Source organism: Brassica rapa, chromosome A06 (genome assembly GCF_000309985.2).
Source record: "Brassica rapa cultivar Chiifu-401-42 chromosome A06, CAAS_Brap_v3.01, whole genome shotgun sequence".
Classification (NCBI taxonomy): Eukaryota; Viridiplantae; Streptophyta; class Magnoliopsida; order Brassicales; family Brassicaceae; genus Brassica; species Brassica rapa.
In genome coordinates, this window is record NC_024800.2 from 4,514,345 (window position 1) to 4,533,455 (window position 19,111).

At 37.2% G+C, this 19,111-nt stretch overlaps 3 protein-coding genes and 1 non-coding gene across 8 annotated transcripts; 3 read left to right on the forward strand and 1 right to left on the reverse strand.

Moving 5' to 3' along the window:
• Positions 1 to 50: 50 nt before the first annotated feature.
• Positions 51 to 4,755, forward strand: LOC103871921 (pentatricopeptide repeat-containing protein At1g11710, mitochondrial). Its single transcript, XM_009150252.2, has 2 exons — positions 51 to 4,386; positions 4,699 to 4,755. Exon 1 carries the CDS (start codon positions 2,330 to 2,332, stop codon positions 4,259 to 4,261), a length of 1,932 nt encoding a protein of 643 aa, XP_009148500.1. The 5' UTR covers positions 51 to 2,329; the 3' UTR covers positions 4,262 to 4,386; positions 4,699 to 4,755.
• LOC103871924 (starch synthase 3, chloroplastic/amyloplastic) lies at positions 4,384 to 9,731 on the forward strand. Of its 3 annotated transcripts, XM_033272505.1 has the most exons (17): positions 4,384 to 4,982; positions 5,365 to 5,428; positions 5,525 to 5,766; positions 5,803 to 6,634; positions 6,702 to 6,916; positions 6,990 to 7,263; positions 7,337 to 7,512; positions 7,591 to 7,698; positions 7,794 to 7,903; positions 7,999 to 8,104; positions 8,173 to 8,343; positions 8,417 to 8,545; positions 8,630 to 8,812; positions 8,885 to 9,016; positions 9,088 to 9,199; positions 9,273 to 9,396; positions 9,462 to 9,729. In XM_033272505.1, exons 1-17 carry the CDS (start codon positions 4,854 to 4,856, stop codon positions 9,589 to 9,591), a joined length of 3,237 nt encoding a protein of 1,078 aa, XP_033128396.1. In that variant the 5' UTR covers positions 4,384 to 4,853; the 3' UTR covers positions 9,592 to 9,729. The 3 variants fall into 3 exon arrangements, with proteins under 3 accessions (XP_033128396.1, XP_009148504.1, XP_033128397.1); XM_009150256.3 differs by having other exon boundaries at positions 5,525 to 6,634; XM_033272506.1 differs by lacking the exon at positions 4,384 to 4,982 and having other exon boundaries at positions 5,373 to 5,455; positions 5,525 to 6,634; positions 9,462 to 9,731.
• Positions 9,732 to 9,809: 78 nt separating this feature from the next.
• Positions 9,810 to 18,167, forward strand: LOC103871922 (probable beta-1,3-galactosyltransferase 1). Of its 3 annotated transcripts, XM_033272509.1 has the most exons (19): positions 9,810 to 10,089; positions 10,172 to 10,312; positions 10,893 to 10,980; positions 11,066 to 11,097; positions 11,201 to 11,394; positions 11,481 to 11,544; positions 11,629 to 11,701; positions 11,777 to 11,897; positions 11,979 to 12,066; positions 12,136 to 12,261; positions 12,356 to 12,468; positions 12,567 to 15,436; positions 15,524 to 15,570; positions 15,723 to 15,799; positions 15,901 to 15,949; positions 16,405 to 16,827; positions 16,910 to 17,081; positions 17,153 to 17,268; positions 17,349 to 18,167. In XM_033272509.1, exons 2-12 carry the CDS (start codon positions 10,182 to 10,184, stop codon positions 12,713 to 12,715), a joined length of 1,179 nt encoding a protein of 392 aa, XP_033128400.1. In that variant the 5' UTR covers positions 9,810 to 10,089; positions 10,172 to 10,181; the 3' UTR covers positions 12,716 to 15,436; positions 15,524 to 15,570; positions 15,723 to 15,799; positions 15,901 to 15,949; positions 16,405 to 16,827; positions 16,910 to 17,081; positions 17,153 to 17,268; positions 17,349 to 18,167. The 3 variants fall into 3 exon arrangements, with proteins under 3 accessions (XP_033128400.1, XP_033128399.1, XP_033128402.1); XM_033272508.1 differs by having other exon boundaries at positions 9,810 to 10,312; XM_033272511.1 differs by having other exon boundaries at positions 9,810 to 10,312; positions 11,069 to 11,097.
• On the reverse strand, positions 13,825 to 13,925 carry MIR171D (microRNA MIR171d). Its single transcript, NR_120812.1, has one exon. It is a non-coding gene; the product is annotated as a microRNA MIR171d (primary transcript).
• Positions 18,168 to 19,111: the final 944 nt, after the last annotated feature.

The window sequence follows — 19,111 nt, forward strand, 5'->3', positions numbered from 1 at the left end:
TTTATGAATATTACATAAATTAGTTCTGGACCAAGAAATATCATCATGACATGAACCTCGGAAACTTTAAATTTGCAGAAAAAAGCAAATATAAAATTTTATTCAGAACTGCAAATTAGTTATACGATTTTTGTTCCTCGTAGTATTCATTTTTAGCTAAATATGATGAATAACATATTAATAATGATAAACCCAATTCATATGTCATGTTCTACGTAACAAGGATATTAATGATTGAGCTGAGAGCACTGGTATTGTTTATGATGGTAAAAGATTAGTTTATCAAATAGTATTAGGTCTGGTTATTAATTAAGTGATAATTTGACATGATATGAAAGGCAAGTTTGTATATAATTAATGAGAACAGATGTGTCCTCGCAACATTATTGTGTCCACAGGTAAACTGTCCAAAGAATCCACTTCAAAGTGGGCACTCACGAGTAGGAAAAGACACTATTTTCAATTAAATTTTCCCAACAAAAATCATGATGGTTGATCAAATGGCATCTTGTTATAAACAAATATATAATAGACACGTCATTGAAAGTTATAACATAGAAGAGAGTCTAAACAGAACTACTTCTGAGTTCTGACTGTATAACTATGAATGCATGGAAGAAAGATACCTAAATGGACTGATCTAGTGGTCTATGAAACATCACATGATAACCAGTCACTGCCAAATGATTTATGTTTTGATCTATATACCAATCTCAAACACACACGTATGATATGTATATATATGTTTATGTATGTACTCATGTATGTTGTATAGACATGATGAGGATATGGAGGGGGTAGGGTATGGATTGGGGTCAAAAGAAAGTGACACAAGTTAAGAGTCTTGTGATAAAGCATAATAGAAGGGAAGTTTGTCAAAAAATTGTTTTCGATCCCTTTGTCAGTTATAATGCCTTTGCCTTTTTCAAGAAAGGACCTTTGAGAGTGAATATATGATCGAGAAGTCTATATTGTGGTCATGCCCTTCATATGTGTGGGCTCAACACATCTCTTTCCATTCTTATCTTGCTCAAACCCTCTCTTCACCGTTCATCACTCTCTCAATAATTTGATTCCTTTATTCTTACGTAGTACATTGAAATCCAACAACATTGATTATTATAGAAAAAAATTCAAGAATGCTATAAGTTCTAGATGTCAATATTTCGTAGACAAAGTCATATCTTCTGATTGTCTTCGTATGATTTTTTTTTTTTTTTTTGCAATAAATGATAAATGAAATCATGTACTTCTAGTATCCAGTTTGTGCTGGTTATGGTTTATGAAATTAGTGAATATTTTTCATGAAATACATATTTGATCAATGAGCTCGTGTTACATCTAAATTTTTATAATTCGACAGTAAGATGTTTTCAGATTACTCTGAACTTTGATGCCAAATATAAAATATCCCGATTAAAAAACAGATACGGAAGAAAGGTGAAGCAAGTGTGCAGCTATGTCTAGTGATTTCACTGTGCCCAATGGGTCATGAATAAATAAATGATATCAGCTGTTTATATATGGTAGAGGGAGTGGGAAAAATACTATACTGATGTCATGGGGGCCCAAATTAGACAGAGACCCAACTTCTTAAAACTATACTAAACACAAAAACAAAAGTATATTCTTCGTTTATATTCTATGGTCTATACGTCTAGGGTGGAGGGAACATTTGTTTAGCCATGTTAATAATCTTTCTCCGTAGCAACTTACGGTATTAATGTCATGTTACTCATGCACTTGAAACTCTTTTTTATTTTTTGAATTGCTATAGGAATTTTTGAAAACACAACTTATTTATAATTTTATAAAATAATATAATTTTATAGTCTCAAATTGATTTTTTGGTTCAGTTATTATATCGATAAATTAATATATCTATAAATTAATAAAAAAATTATAGTCTTGGTGTAGTTCCAACATTATTAATTTATAGTGGTTTTATTCGTAAAATATAATAGTTTTATACACCGATTGACCAACTTATCCAAAAAAAACTTAATTTAAATGTTAGTTTTTAAAAAATTGCTAGTTTATAAAATTAATTACAATAATTTGGAAAAGGACTTTTTGGTTAGTAAAAAAAAGAACTATTTTGGGGGGGGGGGGGGGGGGGGGGGGGGGGGTGCAATTTGCAAAACATAGCTGATGATCACCAATACCAGTTTTCGGTTATTCCTAAACCGGTTATCAAAGTCCGGTATATAAGCTCTGTCTTAATTCGAACCGTTTTCTCGTTAAAGTCCCCTAAACGGCTAAACCTTTCTCTCTTCCACAGAAGCTCACACCGGCTCCGCCGCCGCCACCGGCGTCACTCTTGTACTGTATGTTCGCTCAAGTTCTCTTCAGAAGAACTCGATTCCTAGTAGTACGCTCCTTCCACGTCGCCAAGAAGTTCTCGAACCCCCCCGACCCTGAAGACATCCTCTTCAGTTCCCTCTGTTTGAACCTAAGGCAAAGAAGATGGAACGCTCTTCACCAGCTCTCCCCATCTCTCACAAACCCCTTGGCAACCAGAGTCCTTCTCCAGTTCCGAACCTCCCCGAAGCTAGCTCTCGAGTTCCACAACTGGTTCCTGGGGAACAACACCGTCGCTAACCCCTCCGAAGCCTCTTGTGTAATGATTCATCTGCTGGTTGAGTCCAGAAGGTTCGACGATGCTTTGTCAATAATGGCGAGTCTCATGTCAAAGTTGAGTCCTTTACAGGTCTTGTCCGGTTTGGTTCGAAGCTACGAGCCTTGTGGTTCGAGTACCGACGTGTTTGACTCTTTGGTCAGAGCTTGTACGCAAAACGGCGACGCTGAGGGAGCTTGTGAAGTGATCGAGCAGGTCAGAGCAGAGGGGTTCAACGTCTCTGTCCACGCGTTGAACAACTTCATGGGATGTTTAATTAATCTGAACGAGATTGATTGGTTCTGGAGCGTTTACAAGGAGATGGGATACGTTGAGAACGTGAACACGTTTAATCTTGTTATATACTCGTTTTGTAAGGAGAGTCATTTGCTCGAAGCGTTGTCAGTGTTTTACAGGATGCTGAAAAGTGGTGTCTGGCCTAATGTCGTTAGCTTTAACATGATGATTGATGGAGCTTGTAAGGTTGGAGATATGGAGTTCGCGTTGGAGCTTTTAGGTAAGATGAGAGTTATGTCTGGAGGGTTTGTCTCGCCTAATGATGTTACGTATAATACAGTTGTCAACGGGTTTTGCAAGATTGGGAGGTTGGATTTGGCGGAGAGGATCCGTTGTGAGATGGTTAAGTCAGGTGTTGAGTGTAATGAGAGAACGTACGGAGCTTTGGTTGATGCGTATGGAAGATGTGGGAGGTCAGACGAGGCTTTGAGGCTGTGCGATGAGATGACGAGTAGAGGACTTAAGGCGAATACCGTTGTGTGTAACTCTGTTGTTTATTGGCTGTTTATGGACGGTGACGTGGAAGGAGCTTTGTTGGTGTTGAGTGATATGATTAGTAAAGAGGTGGAGATAGACAGGTTTACTCACGCTATTGTTGTTAGAGGTTTATGTAGAAACGGGTACGTAGAGGAAGCTGTTAAGTTACAGAGACGGGTTGTTACAGATGTAGTTTGTTACAACACGCTAATGCACCATTTCGTAACGGAGAGGAAGATGAGATGCGCTGATCAGATTCTAGGGAGTATGCTTGTTCGTGGATTGGGTGTTGATGTTACTTCGTTTGGTACTTTGATCGATGGATACTTAAAGGAAGGGAAGGTGGAGAAAGCTGTGGATGTGTACGATGGTATGGTCAAGATGAAGAAGAAGCTGCCGAATCTTGTGATATACAATTCGATTGTGAATGGATTAAGCAAGCGAGGGTTGAGTAATGCGGCTGAAGCGGTGGTGAAGGCTATGGAGAGCAAGGACGTTGTGACGTACAACACGGTGTTGAACGAGTCTCTCAAAACCGGGAATGTGGAAGAAGCTGTGAGTGTCTTATCTGAAATGCAGAAGGGTGAGGGTGAGAAGAAGCTCGTTAGCTTGGTGACTTACAACATCTTGATCAATTATTTGTGCAAGTTTGGGTGCTGCGAGAAAGCTAAGGAGGTTTTGAAGGTTATGGTTGAGAGAGGTGTTGTTCCTGATTCTATAACGTATGGAACTCTGATTACATCGTTTAGTAAGAATCGCGGTGGAGATGAAGTTGTTGAGCTGCATGATTACATGGTTCTTAATGGAGTTAGACCTCATGAACAGATTTACAAATCTATTGTTAGTCCTCTTCTTGATGGAGAGACATAGTTCAAAGCCACATAATGGTTTGCATCTTGTTCGTACGCGTGGACCCTTTGAGGAATCTAATCAACGGTCAGCGTTGGGGAAAAGAGAATGGCTTAGGCTTTAACGTCGACTTGTAAAAATCGGAGGTATGTCTGACACGTGGCCAAGTTATATATCTTTGTCACGAGATATACAGAAAGAAAGAAGAACAAAACTACATTTCAGTAAACGACGTATGTTGTTGGAATTTTCTCAGTGATAACTAATAAGTTAAAAATGAATGGCTGCGACTACTATTGTATAAATCTTCCGTTGTTATTTTGCTACATGTCGTTATATCTAAGCAATGATATGTTTAAACGTTTTTAATTTTCATGATAAAATAATACTAACCAACACATGGCTTAATGCTTTTCTCTCTTTCTTAATAAATTATAATTTTCTGTGGAATAATATAGAGATGCGTTTCAGAGATTGAGGAATGGCGTGGTGAGGTAGTGGACTGGATGCTTCAACAACAAACATTCTTAATCTCTTCTCAGCATAAATCTCCTACCTGAACAAGTGCACAGAGACACTTTCCTTGTTTTTCCTGGTGTTTGTTCGGGCAGCCATGGAAATGTGTTGGCAGATACAGAGACCGGCGAGTCTCAGACTGGTGTTACATCAAAAGGGTCGGCTCAAGATCAATACTTGTATTGGTTTTCTCCATCCTCACCCCAAATCTTACTCCTTTTCCAGTGTAAGTTTCTTTCCCTTTCCTTGATACTCACTCTTATACGTATTTTTGGCGAGTTCGATGCTCTTTGGATTCTACTTTTCTTTTCTTGGGAATTGAAGTGCACCACAGTGTTATTTTTTAAAAGTGAGATCGCCTTTTTGATTAGGAGATCTTTAGTTGGAACTGAAATTTGACTGAATGTAGTGTTTTTCTACTAGATTCAACTCTGGTCCTAGTTTGGAGAAATGCAGAAATGTCTCATCTTATTAGTTTTGGATTATCATATTCAGCTTGGTTACTTCTGGTGTGATTAACTAGTTTCAGTTGTTCTTCTTATCTAATGTTCTGGCTTAGAGATTGTGAAAAGGTGATTAACTATCCATCTGACATGTTTGGTTCCCAGCTTGCTTCGTTGGAAAGTCAATACAGCTCAAATGGGTTTCTGCATCAGATCACGGCAACTACAGGTGAATAATCAAGAATCCTTTCACATGGTTTTGTAACTTGTCAATGTTGATTACTGATTCAGTCTTTTTGATGCATTTCTTGTTCTGTTCACCAAGATTTTTCAAGGAAGAAGCAAGGGAGAATGTCAGCTTCAGGGCCCAAAAGCTCAGCTCCAACAGGCTTTGGGCGACGAACAAGTGCTCAGAAGAAGAACGTTGAAAAAGATAGCAATGCAACTTCTACAGTAACAAATGAGGTTTTACGGATCAGTAACTTGCCAGAAGCTAAAGCGATTGTGGAGAATCAAAGTTCTGAAGTTTTTGGTGAGAGGAATGTGTTAGATAGGTCGGAAACTGAGGATGGAAGCAACCAGGTGGATAACAAAATAACTGAGGATGACGCTTTATTACAAGTTAAGATAAAAGCTGAAAGAGAGAATCTTCGTAGGAAGGAAATAGAAGCGCTTGCTGAGGAAACTTTGTTGAGAGGTGATAGAATGTTTGTATATCCTCTTACTGCGAAGCCTGATGAAGACATAGAAGTGTTTCTCAACATAACTCTATCAACTCTGAATAAAGAACCCGATGTTTTGATCATGGGGGCGTTCAACGACTGGAGATGGAAATCTTTCACGAGGATATTGGAAAAGACATGGATCAATGGAGATTGGTTGTCTTGTCTCGTCCATATCCCTAAAGAAGCATATAAGATTGACTTTGTGTTTTTCAATGGCCAAAGTGTTTATGACAACAATAACTCAAAAGATTTTATTATAGATATTAAAAATGGGATGGATAAAGTAGAGTTTGAGAATTTTCTTCTAGAAGAGAAGTGGAGAGAGCAAGAGAAGCTAGCTAAGGAAGAAGCTGAGAGGGAAAGGGAAGAGGAAGAGAAGAGAAGAATCGAAGCTCGGAAGGCTGCTATTGAAGCTGATAGAGCACAAGCAAAGGCGGAGACACAGAGGAGACGTGAAATGCTTCAACAGGCTCTTGAGAAAGCTGTAGTCTCGGCTAGGAATGTATGGTACATTGAGCCGAGCAATTTCAAAGGCGGAGATAGAGTGAAGCTATATTACAACAAAAGCTCTGGTCCTCTAGCTAATGCCAAAGAGATCTGGACACATGGAGGGTTTAATAATTGGGTTGATGGTTTATCTATCGCTGAAAAGCTTGTTGATGCTGAGCTTGAGGATGATTCAAAGAGTGGAGACTGGTGGTTCGCTGAAGGTATATATGTGAAGAAGCTTTCTTATTTTTGTAGTCTGTTAATGATCTTTTGTAATTTGATATGTAGTCATAGTGCCGGTCCGTGCTCTAGTCATTGACTGGGTCTTTGCTGATGGACCGCCTGAAGGAGCGTTTCTGTATGACAACAATAGTCGCCAAGATTTCCACGCACTTGTTCCTCTAACAACTCCAGAAGAAGTTTACTGGTCAGAGGAAGAAGATCTAATGTTTAGGAAACTTCAGGAGGAGAGGAGGTTAAAAGAGGAAGCTATGCGTGTCAAGGTTAGTACCCAATTCATTGTCATCTCTCTCGACCGCACTTTATTTACATATCTTCATCTTTGTATTTGAGCAGATGGAGAAAACAGGTCGCTTGAAAGCCGAAACTAAGGAACGAACACTTAAAAAGTTTCTGCTTTCCCAGAAAGACGTGGTTTACACGGAGCCTCTAGAGATTCAAGCAGGAAGCTCTGTGACAGTTTTGTACAATCCTTCAAACACGGTTTTGAAAGGAAAGCCTGAGGTTTGGTTTAGAGGCTCTTTTAATCGTTGGACTCATCGCTTGGGTCCTTTGCCACCTCAGAAAATGGAAGCAGCAGATGATGGAAGCTCACACTTGAAGACTTCTGGTAAGATCTCAGTTTTGTAAACTTTAAATGATATTTGACTAATGTATATCTCTTCTTTCTTTCTTTTATTCAGCTAAGGTCCCGTTGGATGCTTACATGATGGACTTTGTTTTCTCCGAGAAAGAAGATGGTGGAGTTTTTGATAACAAAGATGGTTTGGATTACCACTTACCTGTCGTGGGAGGTATTGCCAAGGAACCACCATTGCACATTGTTCATATTGCTGTTGAAATGGCACCCATTGCAAAGGTAAGACGTGAGGCTTGTAGCCATCAATAACATTGTACATAATGTCTTAGGTTGGTTTATGTTTATTGCCTTCTGCAGGTTGGAGGCTTAGGTGATGTGGTCACTAGTCTATCTCGCGCTGTTCAAGAACTAAACCATAATGTGGATATCATCTTTCCAAATTATGATTGCATAAAGTACAACTTTGTAAGATCGATACCCTTTCTCATACTTACCACTTTCACCTCCCTTTTGTAGCTGTGGATCTCTCTTTGTATTTAAATTTTGTGAAAAAAAAATAGGTGAAGGACTTGCAGTTCAACAGAAGCTATCACTGGGGAGGTACAGAAATAAAAGTCTGGCATGGGAAGGTGGAAGGCGTTTCTGTTTACTTCTTAGATCCGCAAAACGGGTTAGCTTTTAACAAATTTCTTTAAAGTCTTTTACACAATCCATTCATCATCTCTTGATGGCATGAAGAAGTTGTTGTTGCTTTGACTGATGCAGATTGTTTCAGAGAGGATGTGTTTACGGTTGCGCAGATGATGCAGGAAGATTTGGTTTCTTCTGTCATGCTGCTCTTGAATTTCTTCTTCAAGGAGGCTTTCATCCAGTGCGTCTACTCGTCTTATCGATAATTCTCAATATGAAAGTCTAACGCATGGTCTCAAACATGTACAGGACATTCTTCACTGTCACGACTGGTCCAGTGCTCCAGTTTCATGGCTGTTCAAGGATCATTACACTCATTACGGTTTAGTTAAAACTCGCGTTGTCTTCACAATCCATAATCTGGAATTTGGGGCAGGTGCCATTGGTAAAGCCATGAAATTTTCAGATAAAGCGACTACGGTTAGTGCTGGAAACCATTATCCTCTTAGCATATCTGTTTAACAAATATTCATTCTGCTGTTGATATCATCAGGTGTCACGAACGTATGCCAAGGAAGTAGCTGGAAACTCTGTGATATCTCCACATTTATACAAGTTCCACGGAATAGTAAACGGTATCGACCCTGATATATGGGATCCGTACAACGATAACTTCATACCCGTAAAGCTTTCATCACATCCCTTCTCCTTTTCCGTCCTTTGCTACATCTTGTGTGATGTTTGGACACTTTTGTGTTGTTCTTAGGTGCCTTATACTTCAGAGAACGTGTTAGAAGGCAAAAGAGCAGCAAAGGAAGAATTGCAAAAGAGGCTTGGACTAAAGAGTTCTGATCTTCCGTTAGTAGGGATTATTACGCGCTTAACTCACCAGAAAGGAATACATTTGATCAAACACGCTATTTGGCGTACCTTGGAACGCAATGGACAGGTCCTTACTCAACCCTTTAAAAGTTCTTGTCATGAACTTTTCACAATCCTTACCAGTTTTTCTTGAAAGCAGGTTGTGTTGCTAGGTTCAGCTCCGGATCCTCGGATCCAAAATGATTTTGTGAACTTGGCTAACCAGTTGCATTCTACTCATGGGGACCGTGCTCGGCTTGTTCTAACCTACGATGAACCTCTTTCCCATTTGGTAAAAAAAATAACAGAACTCACTACTTTGCTCTCTGTGTTGCTCTTAAGTCTTTTTGTGTGTGTTTACAGATATACGCAGGGGCTGACTTTATTCTTGTACCGTCGATATTTGAGCCGTGTGGACTGACACAGCTCATAGCCATGAGATACGGCTCTGTTCCTATCGTTAGAAAAACTGGAGGTAAATGGTTTTACCTGATTACCTTAAGACTGAGCTGACTTTAAGGTTATGGTTTATCTTTTGTCCAATATAGGACTCTACGACACGGTTTTTGATGTGGACCATGATAAAGAAAGAGCACAAGCACAAGTTCTAGAACCTAACGGCTTCAGCTTCGACGGGGCTGATGCTCCTGGTGTGGACTATGCTCTCAATAGGTAAAACTAAACTAACACTCTCGTTGATTGGAGCATTACTATTAATGTTTTTTTTGTTCTTACAGGGCGATATCAGCGTGGTATGATGGTAGAGAGTGGTTTAACTCACTATGTAAGACGGTGATGGAGCAAGACTGGTCATGGAATCGTCCTGCGCTTGAGTACATTGAGCTCTATCACTCTGCACGCAAGTGACAAAAGAAAAGGAAAGTATAAATTATCTTTGTAATGTACAGAAATTAGCTTTTGATCCTTTCTTCTTCTGTTATCATATTGATTCTGCTTTTGTAATTCTGAATAAAATAAAGCTAATCAAAGTTTGTTTATTATACATACCTACCACGATTATATTTCTCAACTGATTTCTATAATTTAGATTTTTCAAAAAAAAAAAAGCCTTAACCTGACACTAAAGCTGTAACTCTTTCAGCTGCGGTTATCATTTGAATTAGTAACCAAAAAAAAATGTCATCAGTTTTGACATTTTTAGTAACTCCAAAAACTATCATTAGAAACGCCATCATCGCATTTTGCCAAACGTTACCCGTTTTATAGTTATAAAAATAACATTTTTGTGTGTTTGTGTTTATTATTTCTTCATGCATCTCTCACTCTCAGGTGTAGAGAGAGAGTGTGTGAAGCGATAAACAGTCAGAGAGATATTCCATCAAACAGAAAAGAGACCCACAAAAAGTTAGCTTGAATCTTTGACTTCAACTTAAATAAATCTTTGATTTTGCATTGACTACTACTCTTGGAATTTGAGCTCTTTCAGCTAAATCAAAATGTCTTTCAAGAACAGAGGAGGAGGAAGTTTTGGAGATCACTACTTTACTCCAAGAAATGTGGTTTCTAGAAACTCTGTGTTTTTCTTCTGCATCGCAAGTTTCTGCCTTGGAATGTTCTTCAGTAACAGGTATTACAAAAACCTTTTAGTGCCCATTTTTGCTTTTGTTCGACGATTTCTGTAGAAAAGTTTGGTAACTCACTGTTCATGTCTTGATTCTTGCTCTATTTTCTTGAGCTTTAATCGGTTTGCATGTTTACTAATTTTATCTTCTTGGGGACTAAATCTGCTTTTGATTCTCTCCAAATATTTAAGTAGATTTCTCAAGTTCCTAGTTTTGTCGGTGTAGACGTGCTTTTATCAGACAGGTCTATTTGCTCATGTTTCCGTGTAGCTTTTGTGAGTAATCAACACATATTCCAATTAAAAACTATAGATTTAATCAAATGGTGGCACATTGTAACTTTCAGTAGTTGATCAATTCTCTTTGCAATCAATTTGGTTTACTTCATTCCAATCATAGCCTGGAATGTATTGGAAATAGAACAGTTGATATGGACTCAAGTATGAAAAGAACATAGAGGAGCTTGCATCTTTTTTGTTATTATGTATCACTGCAGTGTGTTTGTTTTTTTTATCTTATGGGAGTGAAGGGTTTGTACTTGGTTATGAAAAAATGGGTTGATGATATTCATCAACATTATATCAGGGTGTGGAATGTACCTGAAGGTAGAGGCATATCAACACTCTCCAAACTAAGCTTAAAATCTGGTGATCACGTTCAGAATAAAAACAATGTAAGACTTCTGCGTTCTTGGCAATAATCATTAATCACTTCACTTGAACAATCGATGTTTCATTGTTTGATCTTGTGTTATTTAGCAGGTTTTGGAATATGGTAACAACACTATCGGGTACAACCATTTAGAAACTTTACCAGATAGTATCTATGAATGATTGATATATATATGATTGTAGATGATGTTGCTGTTAAATATATATCAAAAACAAATGCAGGATCTTAGATAAATCCATTGCAAGTTTGGAGATGAAACTGGTAGCTGCTAGAGCAGAGAGGGAGTCATTGTCAGGCAAGTTTAGCATGTCTGAAGAAGCCAAGAAAAGAAAATACTTCATGGTTATTGGTATCAACACTGCCTTTAGTAGTCGTAAGAGACGTGACTCAGTCCGGTCAACATGGATGCCACAAGGTAAAGGCTGTTTCTCGAGTTGCTTTGAGTATAAATAAACCGGGAAAATGTAACTTTCTTTTGGGTCCTCTAAACGATCATTTCAGGAGAGAAGCTTAAGAAACTGGAGGAAGAGAAAGGCATCATCGTTCGCTTTGTTATAGGACACAGGTACAAAGGAGAAGTCATGTTCTGTAGTGAAAAAAAAAACAAAGCATTTACACCAATACTGACATTATAATTTTCTGATTTCAGTACGTTGTCTCTTGGCGTTCTTGAGAAAGCTATTGAAGCAGAGGAGAAAACATATGGAGATTTCTTGAGACTGGTAAAACTTCATTCTCTTGTGTTATTTGGTGTTTTTGCTATTTTTTTTTATTAAGAGCCTTAGGAAACAAAACAGGAACATAGAGAGGGATACATGGCGTTATCCGCCAAGACAAAGACGTTTTTCGCTACAGCTGTTTCCTTGTGGGACGCTGAATTCTACATCAAAGTTGATGATGACGTTCATGTGAATCTTGGTAAAACATAATCAAAACGCTTCATCTTTATATTGTATATCATTTCATCCATTTTGTTTTGATGTCCTTTTTTTCTGGCAGCTACTCTCAAGACGACTTTATCAAGTCACCGGAACAAGCCTCGTGCTTATATCGGATGCATGAAGTCCGGTCCTGTCCTAGCAATAAAGTAAGTGAAAAAAAACACCTAGGTTCTTAAAGCAGCAGCCTAAAAGTAAAAATGTTTCCAAACAAACAGGGGTGTGAAGTACCATGAACCAGAGTATTGGAAGTTTGGAGAGATCGGGAACAGGTATTTTCGCCATGCCACGGGACAGTTCTACGCTATTTCTAAGGATCTAGCAACTTACATATTGATCAACCAGTAAGTTTGTCTTAATAGTGGTATAACGCAAACAAAATGGTTGGGAAAAAGACCTCTAGTCTAATGGATTTAAAATTACTTTTCTGAAATAAAGAGATTTACTGCACAAGTATGCGAATGAGGATGTGTCGTTGGGATCTTGGTTCATAGGACTGGACGTTGAGCATGTTAATGACAGAAGACTTTGTTGCAGTACTTCTCCTCATGGTAAAACAGTTTAACAAGTCTGGTTTGGTTTGGTTTAGTTTAGTTTGTACTAGTTACCGGTTTAGAAAGTAACGTTTCATTTCATTTTGGAAACGCAGATTGTCAACTAAAAGCAATGATGGGAGATGTTTGTGCGGCATCGTTTGACTGGAAATGCAGCGGAATCTGTCAGTCGGCCGAGAGAATGGCTGATGTTCACGAACGTTGTGGTGAACCTGAAATTGCGTTATGGACGTCGAGTTCTTGAGAAAAAAAATATAAAGAGAAACAAAATTTTCTTACTATATTCATAATTATACAACATAATATTTACTTGTGGAATATATTAATAGTAGGGTTTTTGGGTGAGAAGATGAATAAATGTATGCAAAAAATGGTGAGTGAAGTGGTTTAATGAGAGGCAATGAAATAATGGTTATGGTCACATTTGGTTTGTCCTATGACTGACAGATAAAGAGTCCTTGGTTGTTGTTGTGCCTTTTATTAATTCCCACATGTCCTCTTTTTCTTGCTTCTCATTAAATCTCACTGCCACTATTTCCGCCTTTTTGTTTTTTTCTGACCTATTATTAAGAAGCTTTTGAGTTCAATATCAACTCTTTTACCAGGAATTACAATTGTATTTCATTAAAAAAATATATATTGGAACAAGTCTGCTCGATTTCAGGTAGACTCGCATCATAACTTATTTATTCGGTCTTGGGAATTTTTGCTACCGTCGAGTTTGAATTTTATAAGTTGGAACATTTTGATTCACATATTAATAACATTCGTTGTGAGAAGATTAAGGAAACGGTTTCCTTATTTCACTAAATTATGAATAATCTAACGAATTTTCGGAAAGTGTTTACATTTTGTCACAAAACATACTTCCGGAAATGTTGAACGACTTGATGGAATTAAATAATAAACCCTATTGCCTACTGAGAGAGTGTTGTTCTAACTTCTAAGATTGACAAATAGCGGATTATAACCTATTAACCTTACACTTTTATTTAAGTAACGTTAAAAACAAGCCAATTAACTGTAGACAGAAGTGCAAATAAGTACAAATCAAAACTTATAATTCTCTGTATTGTTGCAATCTCCTCGCGATAGAAAACCCACGACAACATTTTCATTCTAGCTATTACTACATATTTTTCTTTTTGCTTAAAATTTCTTATTTACTTTCTAAAAATAGAAGTGTTATATCGCAGTTGTACTTGGATTTTGGGGTTTGTGTCGCGTGTCAACATACCTTCGGAGCAACAAAAAAGATTAAGGCATCAGTTAAATATTGTTCAAAATAGGAAACAGTTTTTAAAAAATTATAAGAATACCTTCACGGTTAATAAAACCATCTTTACCGTTTTGGGTTGACGCGTGATATTGGCACGGCTCAATCGAACAAAACCGATCTCTATCAAGTGAGAACACGACTATTTGATTGAACCGCACTAATATCTCGCGTTACCTTACATCATAATTCAGCATATCTCAGAAAATCAGGAAACAAATAAGTAACATCAACTATAAAACCATATTACAAGTATATAAAAATGATGTGTCGGCACTGAAAATGTTACTTTACCGGTGAACATCATCGGATCCTTGCAGAACTCTTACTTTCAGCAACGTCAAAGACAAAAGTAGCATCAACGGAGAAAAAAAGGAACGTGGCTATTTGAAAGATTGTGGGACTGCAAAGTGAAGGAGAGGAAGTTATAAATATGAAGATGGTTGAAGAAGAAAGGCAAGGCAACATACTAGCATTAAATTAGACCAACAACCCCATACCAAAAAGGAGGTTGTCTTATTGAATTTGAATTGTTTCTATTAGAAAACTCTTTTTCAAAAAAGTACCATTATGTGTTCTTATTAAATTTAAATTTTTGTTCTAGTACAACTACAACCAATGATTTTTTTTAATCACAACCGATGATATTAATCATGAAAACAAACTTAGATAGACTCCAAGAACAAGAGTTTGTTGTCACAGTGGCTTAACAATTTGGTCTTGAAAACTCTAATTTATATATGGTTTAACCACTTCAAAGTCTTCTAACCAAATCAATATAAACTATGAAAAATGAAGCATTATAATTAATTGTCATAGCAAATACGTATTATTATATGAACCGAGCTAATCTATTTGTAGCCGACGAAATAAGCATGACAAATGAAATATATATTGGTCACTAATAAGTATGTCTATTTCGAAACGAATTTTTCGATCCAATTCATAAGTCATAACTATCTCGAAAATTAAATTTTATCGGCTTTTGTATACTGGTAATTGGTGCATATATCTATATAAATAATACGTAATGTAATTATCTATGCTACATGCTAGATAGCCGATTAATTAAGAAGGAACAATGTTCCCACGCTCAGTAAAAAAAAATTTGTTCCCACGAGCTTTCAGTTTACCAGTATTTATGAGGTTTGTAAGAGAAAGCAAGGCATGTTGGTGGGGTTTTGTCACACTCCCAATATACATTTGAATTTCGAATTTAATATGGCTCTAGTTTCCAAATATTCTCCCTCCGTATGTATCTATAACAATAAAATAGAGTTTTTTCTCACCTTAACCCTCCACATCATCAAGAAGGAGGGGGCAATTAAGGACACGTGTCCATCATTCTTCATCTATAGAAATTTTTTCGATTTCATTATGGGTTTCTTTCACAAACTTAATGAAAACTTTGGACACCTCAATATATTGGGCTTTGTTTCCCTGGTCCATCAAGGGATCCCCTTCTTCTTGTGCTGATTGAAGACCTTGCGATCTCTCTTCCGCTTCCTCGGCTAAGTAACGTTCCAGAGTCAATCACTAAAGAAAACTCAATAATCCCACGATTTCCTCTTCACTGCAACTTTTGGATTCTCTCAGTTTCAAACTCTATATATCCTTTTGTTCTCTAGCTTTTCCTCTTTACCAAAATTATCAAAATCAAAGAATCTTGGCGATCTTCTACACTCCAAGGTAACATCATCATTCCTTTTTGATTTCTCTCCCCTAATTTGATTTTGAAGTCATAATTTCTTATCATGTACGATGTTGTATTTGCAGCTGTGAGATTTCTTTACAAACAGTGGTCGCAAAGTTGATTTTGTACAGTAAGTCATTGATCTGTCTAGCAACAATGATCTATTTGGTTTCGTTTGTATCTTCCAGAGAAAAAGCATAGAATTTTGTCGAGCTATGAAACCGAAGCTAAACTCATAGCGTGTTTACTGATTCTGTGGCCATTGATTTATTGAGTTGATAGGATGGAATTGCTGATGATTCCTTGAGTGATGAGACACCCACGTCAAGTTTTTAAACTTGAGCACTGAAACTTCACATGTACTCACTCCATCTCTCTCTCTCTCTCTGGTCTCATGGCGATTATGATTCTTTTTTTGATTTATCTCCAAGCTATTCTTACATGATTAATTTGTGTACAGGAAGCAAAATACGCTGGTGCACAGGACAATAAATCTTCTTATAATGAGGGTGAGCCTCTGCATATACGTAACATTGTTCATGGCCTTCCCTCACCCACTTCCTCCTTTTTCAGTATATGTTAGTAAACAATGCTCATGGTCTGCAATGATTTGTTATGGCTTTTAAGTCAATCGTCATATTTGTCTTTAATTCTCATTGTTGTTCAGCATCAGTATATGTTAGTAAACAATGCTCATGGTCTGTATATGTTTTTTTATAGATTTTAAAAGCTGATTCAATGGGTTTGAATATCAAGTATCAGTTATTAGTCTTATTAGTAATCTTTTGTAAAAGCCTAACGTTTTCAACTTTTTCCTTGCAAAGCTCTTTATGGTATGCTTAATTTTTTTTTTAAAAAAAACTCTGTATTAGTATAAGTGGATGGGTTTCAGTAACAAATTAGTATCTTTGCATCATTCTAGCTTGTGACCAAATGATATTACTTTCAAATCATTGGCACACAGATGTTGTACTAGGAAATTAAGAAGCCTTTGGTCTCATGCGTTTTCATTCAAAAGAAGACCACATGAGCTACTCTATTGTCTCGTGGGCGTGTACGGCATGGTCAAACGGCTCAAAGTTCTCATGGTAAGGACATTGCTACTCTTTATCTGTTTGGATGTGACATGGTGTTGGATTGGGTGGAGCAAGAAGCACATGTGGCAGGGTGTCGTTCGACGTCTGAAGCAGAGAGGTATCAAGGGAGGAAGAGGAAGCAAGAGAACAAAGGGAAATGGAGTATAGACCTCCTAAGCAAGCAATTTCAAGCAAGGTGTATGATTTGGACCTGAATGGGTTCACGGAGTCGCAACTGCGGTACGAAATCGTAACTGTTTGAGATACTAGATATGTGGATCCTACCTTCATATGATTCGAAGTTTCTGTAGGTAAATACTATATAACTGTTTCTCTATCATATATATTGGCACTTAAGTCATCTGATTTGCATTTTAATTATGGCTGCACAAGACCAAGAACCTTGTAGCTTCTGAGAAGAAGCGGCTTGGGTTTGCTTGAAGCTGAGAAGAAGAGGGCACATGCTTTTGTCTAGCAAGTACGCCACGTTGCCAACTCTGTTTCTAATCAGCGTGAGATGGATAGAAGTAAAATGAGGGACAAACTTGAAGACAAATTTCTAAGGGTAAAAACTATATATATAGACAGAAGCTTTGGTCTTTGGTTTCTCTTATTCTGTTATGTTTCTTGATCTAGGAAAAGAGACATAGATCGGAGTTTCTTTGTCAAAGAAGAAGACAGCTTGATTCGATTAGTCTCTACTGCGATATGATGCAGCAAGATGGTGATCTTCTCTCTAGAAAGCTGTCAAGGTAGTTTTTATAAATCACTACCAGTTATATGTTTCCTTAATAATCTCCCTTACCACTTTTGTTCTTGTGTTGTTTGTTAGGTGTTGGAAGTGCTTTGTGATTTAATAAAGTCAGCCTGATACTCTTAAAGCTGTTAACTCTTTGCTTGACCGCCTTCAAGTTCGCTTAGAAGCTTCTAAAACGTTACCGCTTCTTCTCAACCGTCGATAATGGATAACATTCATCATCTTCTTAGAAGAGTTGCCACCCCAAGAAAAAAGAAGACGCCAAGTACTCTAAAGAACAAGAAAGGAAAGAGAGTTACTCCTGGTAGGAGGGTGGCCGTGACATCTGAGGTTTCCTATCAGAGTGGTCCTTTCTGCTTTTATGATACTCGGTCATCCAGACGCTGTGTTTAACAGTCAAGGTGATCAAGAGGCTGCTCTTAATGACTCAGCGAAGGGTTTTTTGAGGGAGTTTAAGTTATTGATAAAGGTTATTAAAGAGGGTCATGTTAAGATGTCTATTGAGGAATCAAAGCTTCAGACGTTGAGATCTCAGTTGGACTTATTTGATAAGGCATGGTGCACATTTTTGAATTCGTTTGTGCTTTGGAAAGTGAAGGATGCTCGGTTGTTGGGAGAGGATAAGGTAAGAGCAGCTTGTCAGCTTGAAATTTACATGATTCAGAAATGCAAGATTACTCCAGAAAGAGATGACACTGTGCTCACTCATGACAAGAAAGCAATTCAGACCCGAAATACGAAAGGCATACTAAGCTTCCTAGAAGGATAGACTAATTTTTCATTATTGTAATAGATTATTGCCACCGCTCTCCTACTCTGTTCCCTTCGCAATATATCATCAATAATCCATAGCTAGCCATATTTACTTTAAGATTCTGCAGCTTTTGGTGTGTACATAGTCATCACTCATCACTTTCATTTCAAGTTACTTTTACTCTCGGATACAAAAAAAATTGTGCTGAGATCAACAGCAGTAACCAATATTTTAATAATACATTATCTGAATTGCATCTTTATTTCCATTTAGTACTCTTCTTATGCTTTGCTAGCTCCTACCTTATATTCTACGGACCTAATACAAAGAAAAAAGAACTTTTGAACCCTGAAGACAATTGAATTATACACACCAAAATACACTAGAGACGTCCTTAGACCAAACATGTGCTTAGACTCAAACAAGCCTCCTCGGCCCAAAACTATAAGAATTGCCAATTAGTTACTAATTCAAGTAAATAAAACCATTATCATGCTAAATAAAACAAAACCACTCTCTCTGCTTCCACATTTAATTTTACAGCTGTTAGTTTCACGAGGAGACGACTAATTAAAGGTTATAGAAGACAATACAATTAACTACAACTTAGTTGAACAAATTCTAAAAACAAGTTCTGCTATAAGAGTTCTGAAAACTGGACTGGATATTTGTTGGTATCCTAATTGGGTCAATGATTTTACCATCTCAACGGGTTTTAAAAAATTAATTTAATTTAAATTAAATTAATACTATACATATGATATTTTTCTTTGACCTAAGTGATAACTACGATCGCTAACCACTATCAAATGGATTAGAAAAAATATTCTTCTCTTTAATCATATTTGCATCTTCATATATTTGAAATTGTTTTACATACTAAGATCATAAAATTAATTTAAAATACATTAAAAAACTAAAAAGTAAGAACCCGGCGCGTAGCGCCGGAATACCACTAGTTTCCTATATTGTTAAGTTCCTATCATTTTTTTTGTCTAAACGTTATAGTATGTTTTATTGTGTACATTACATATGGGAAAAATCATATGCATCATCTTCAAAAAAGCATGAAAGTGATCATAGC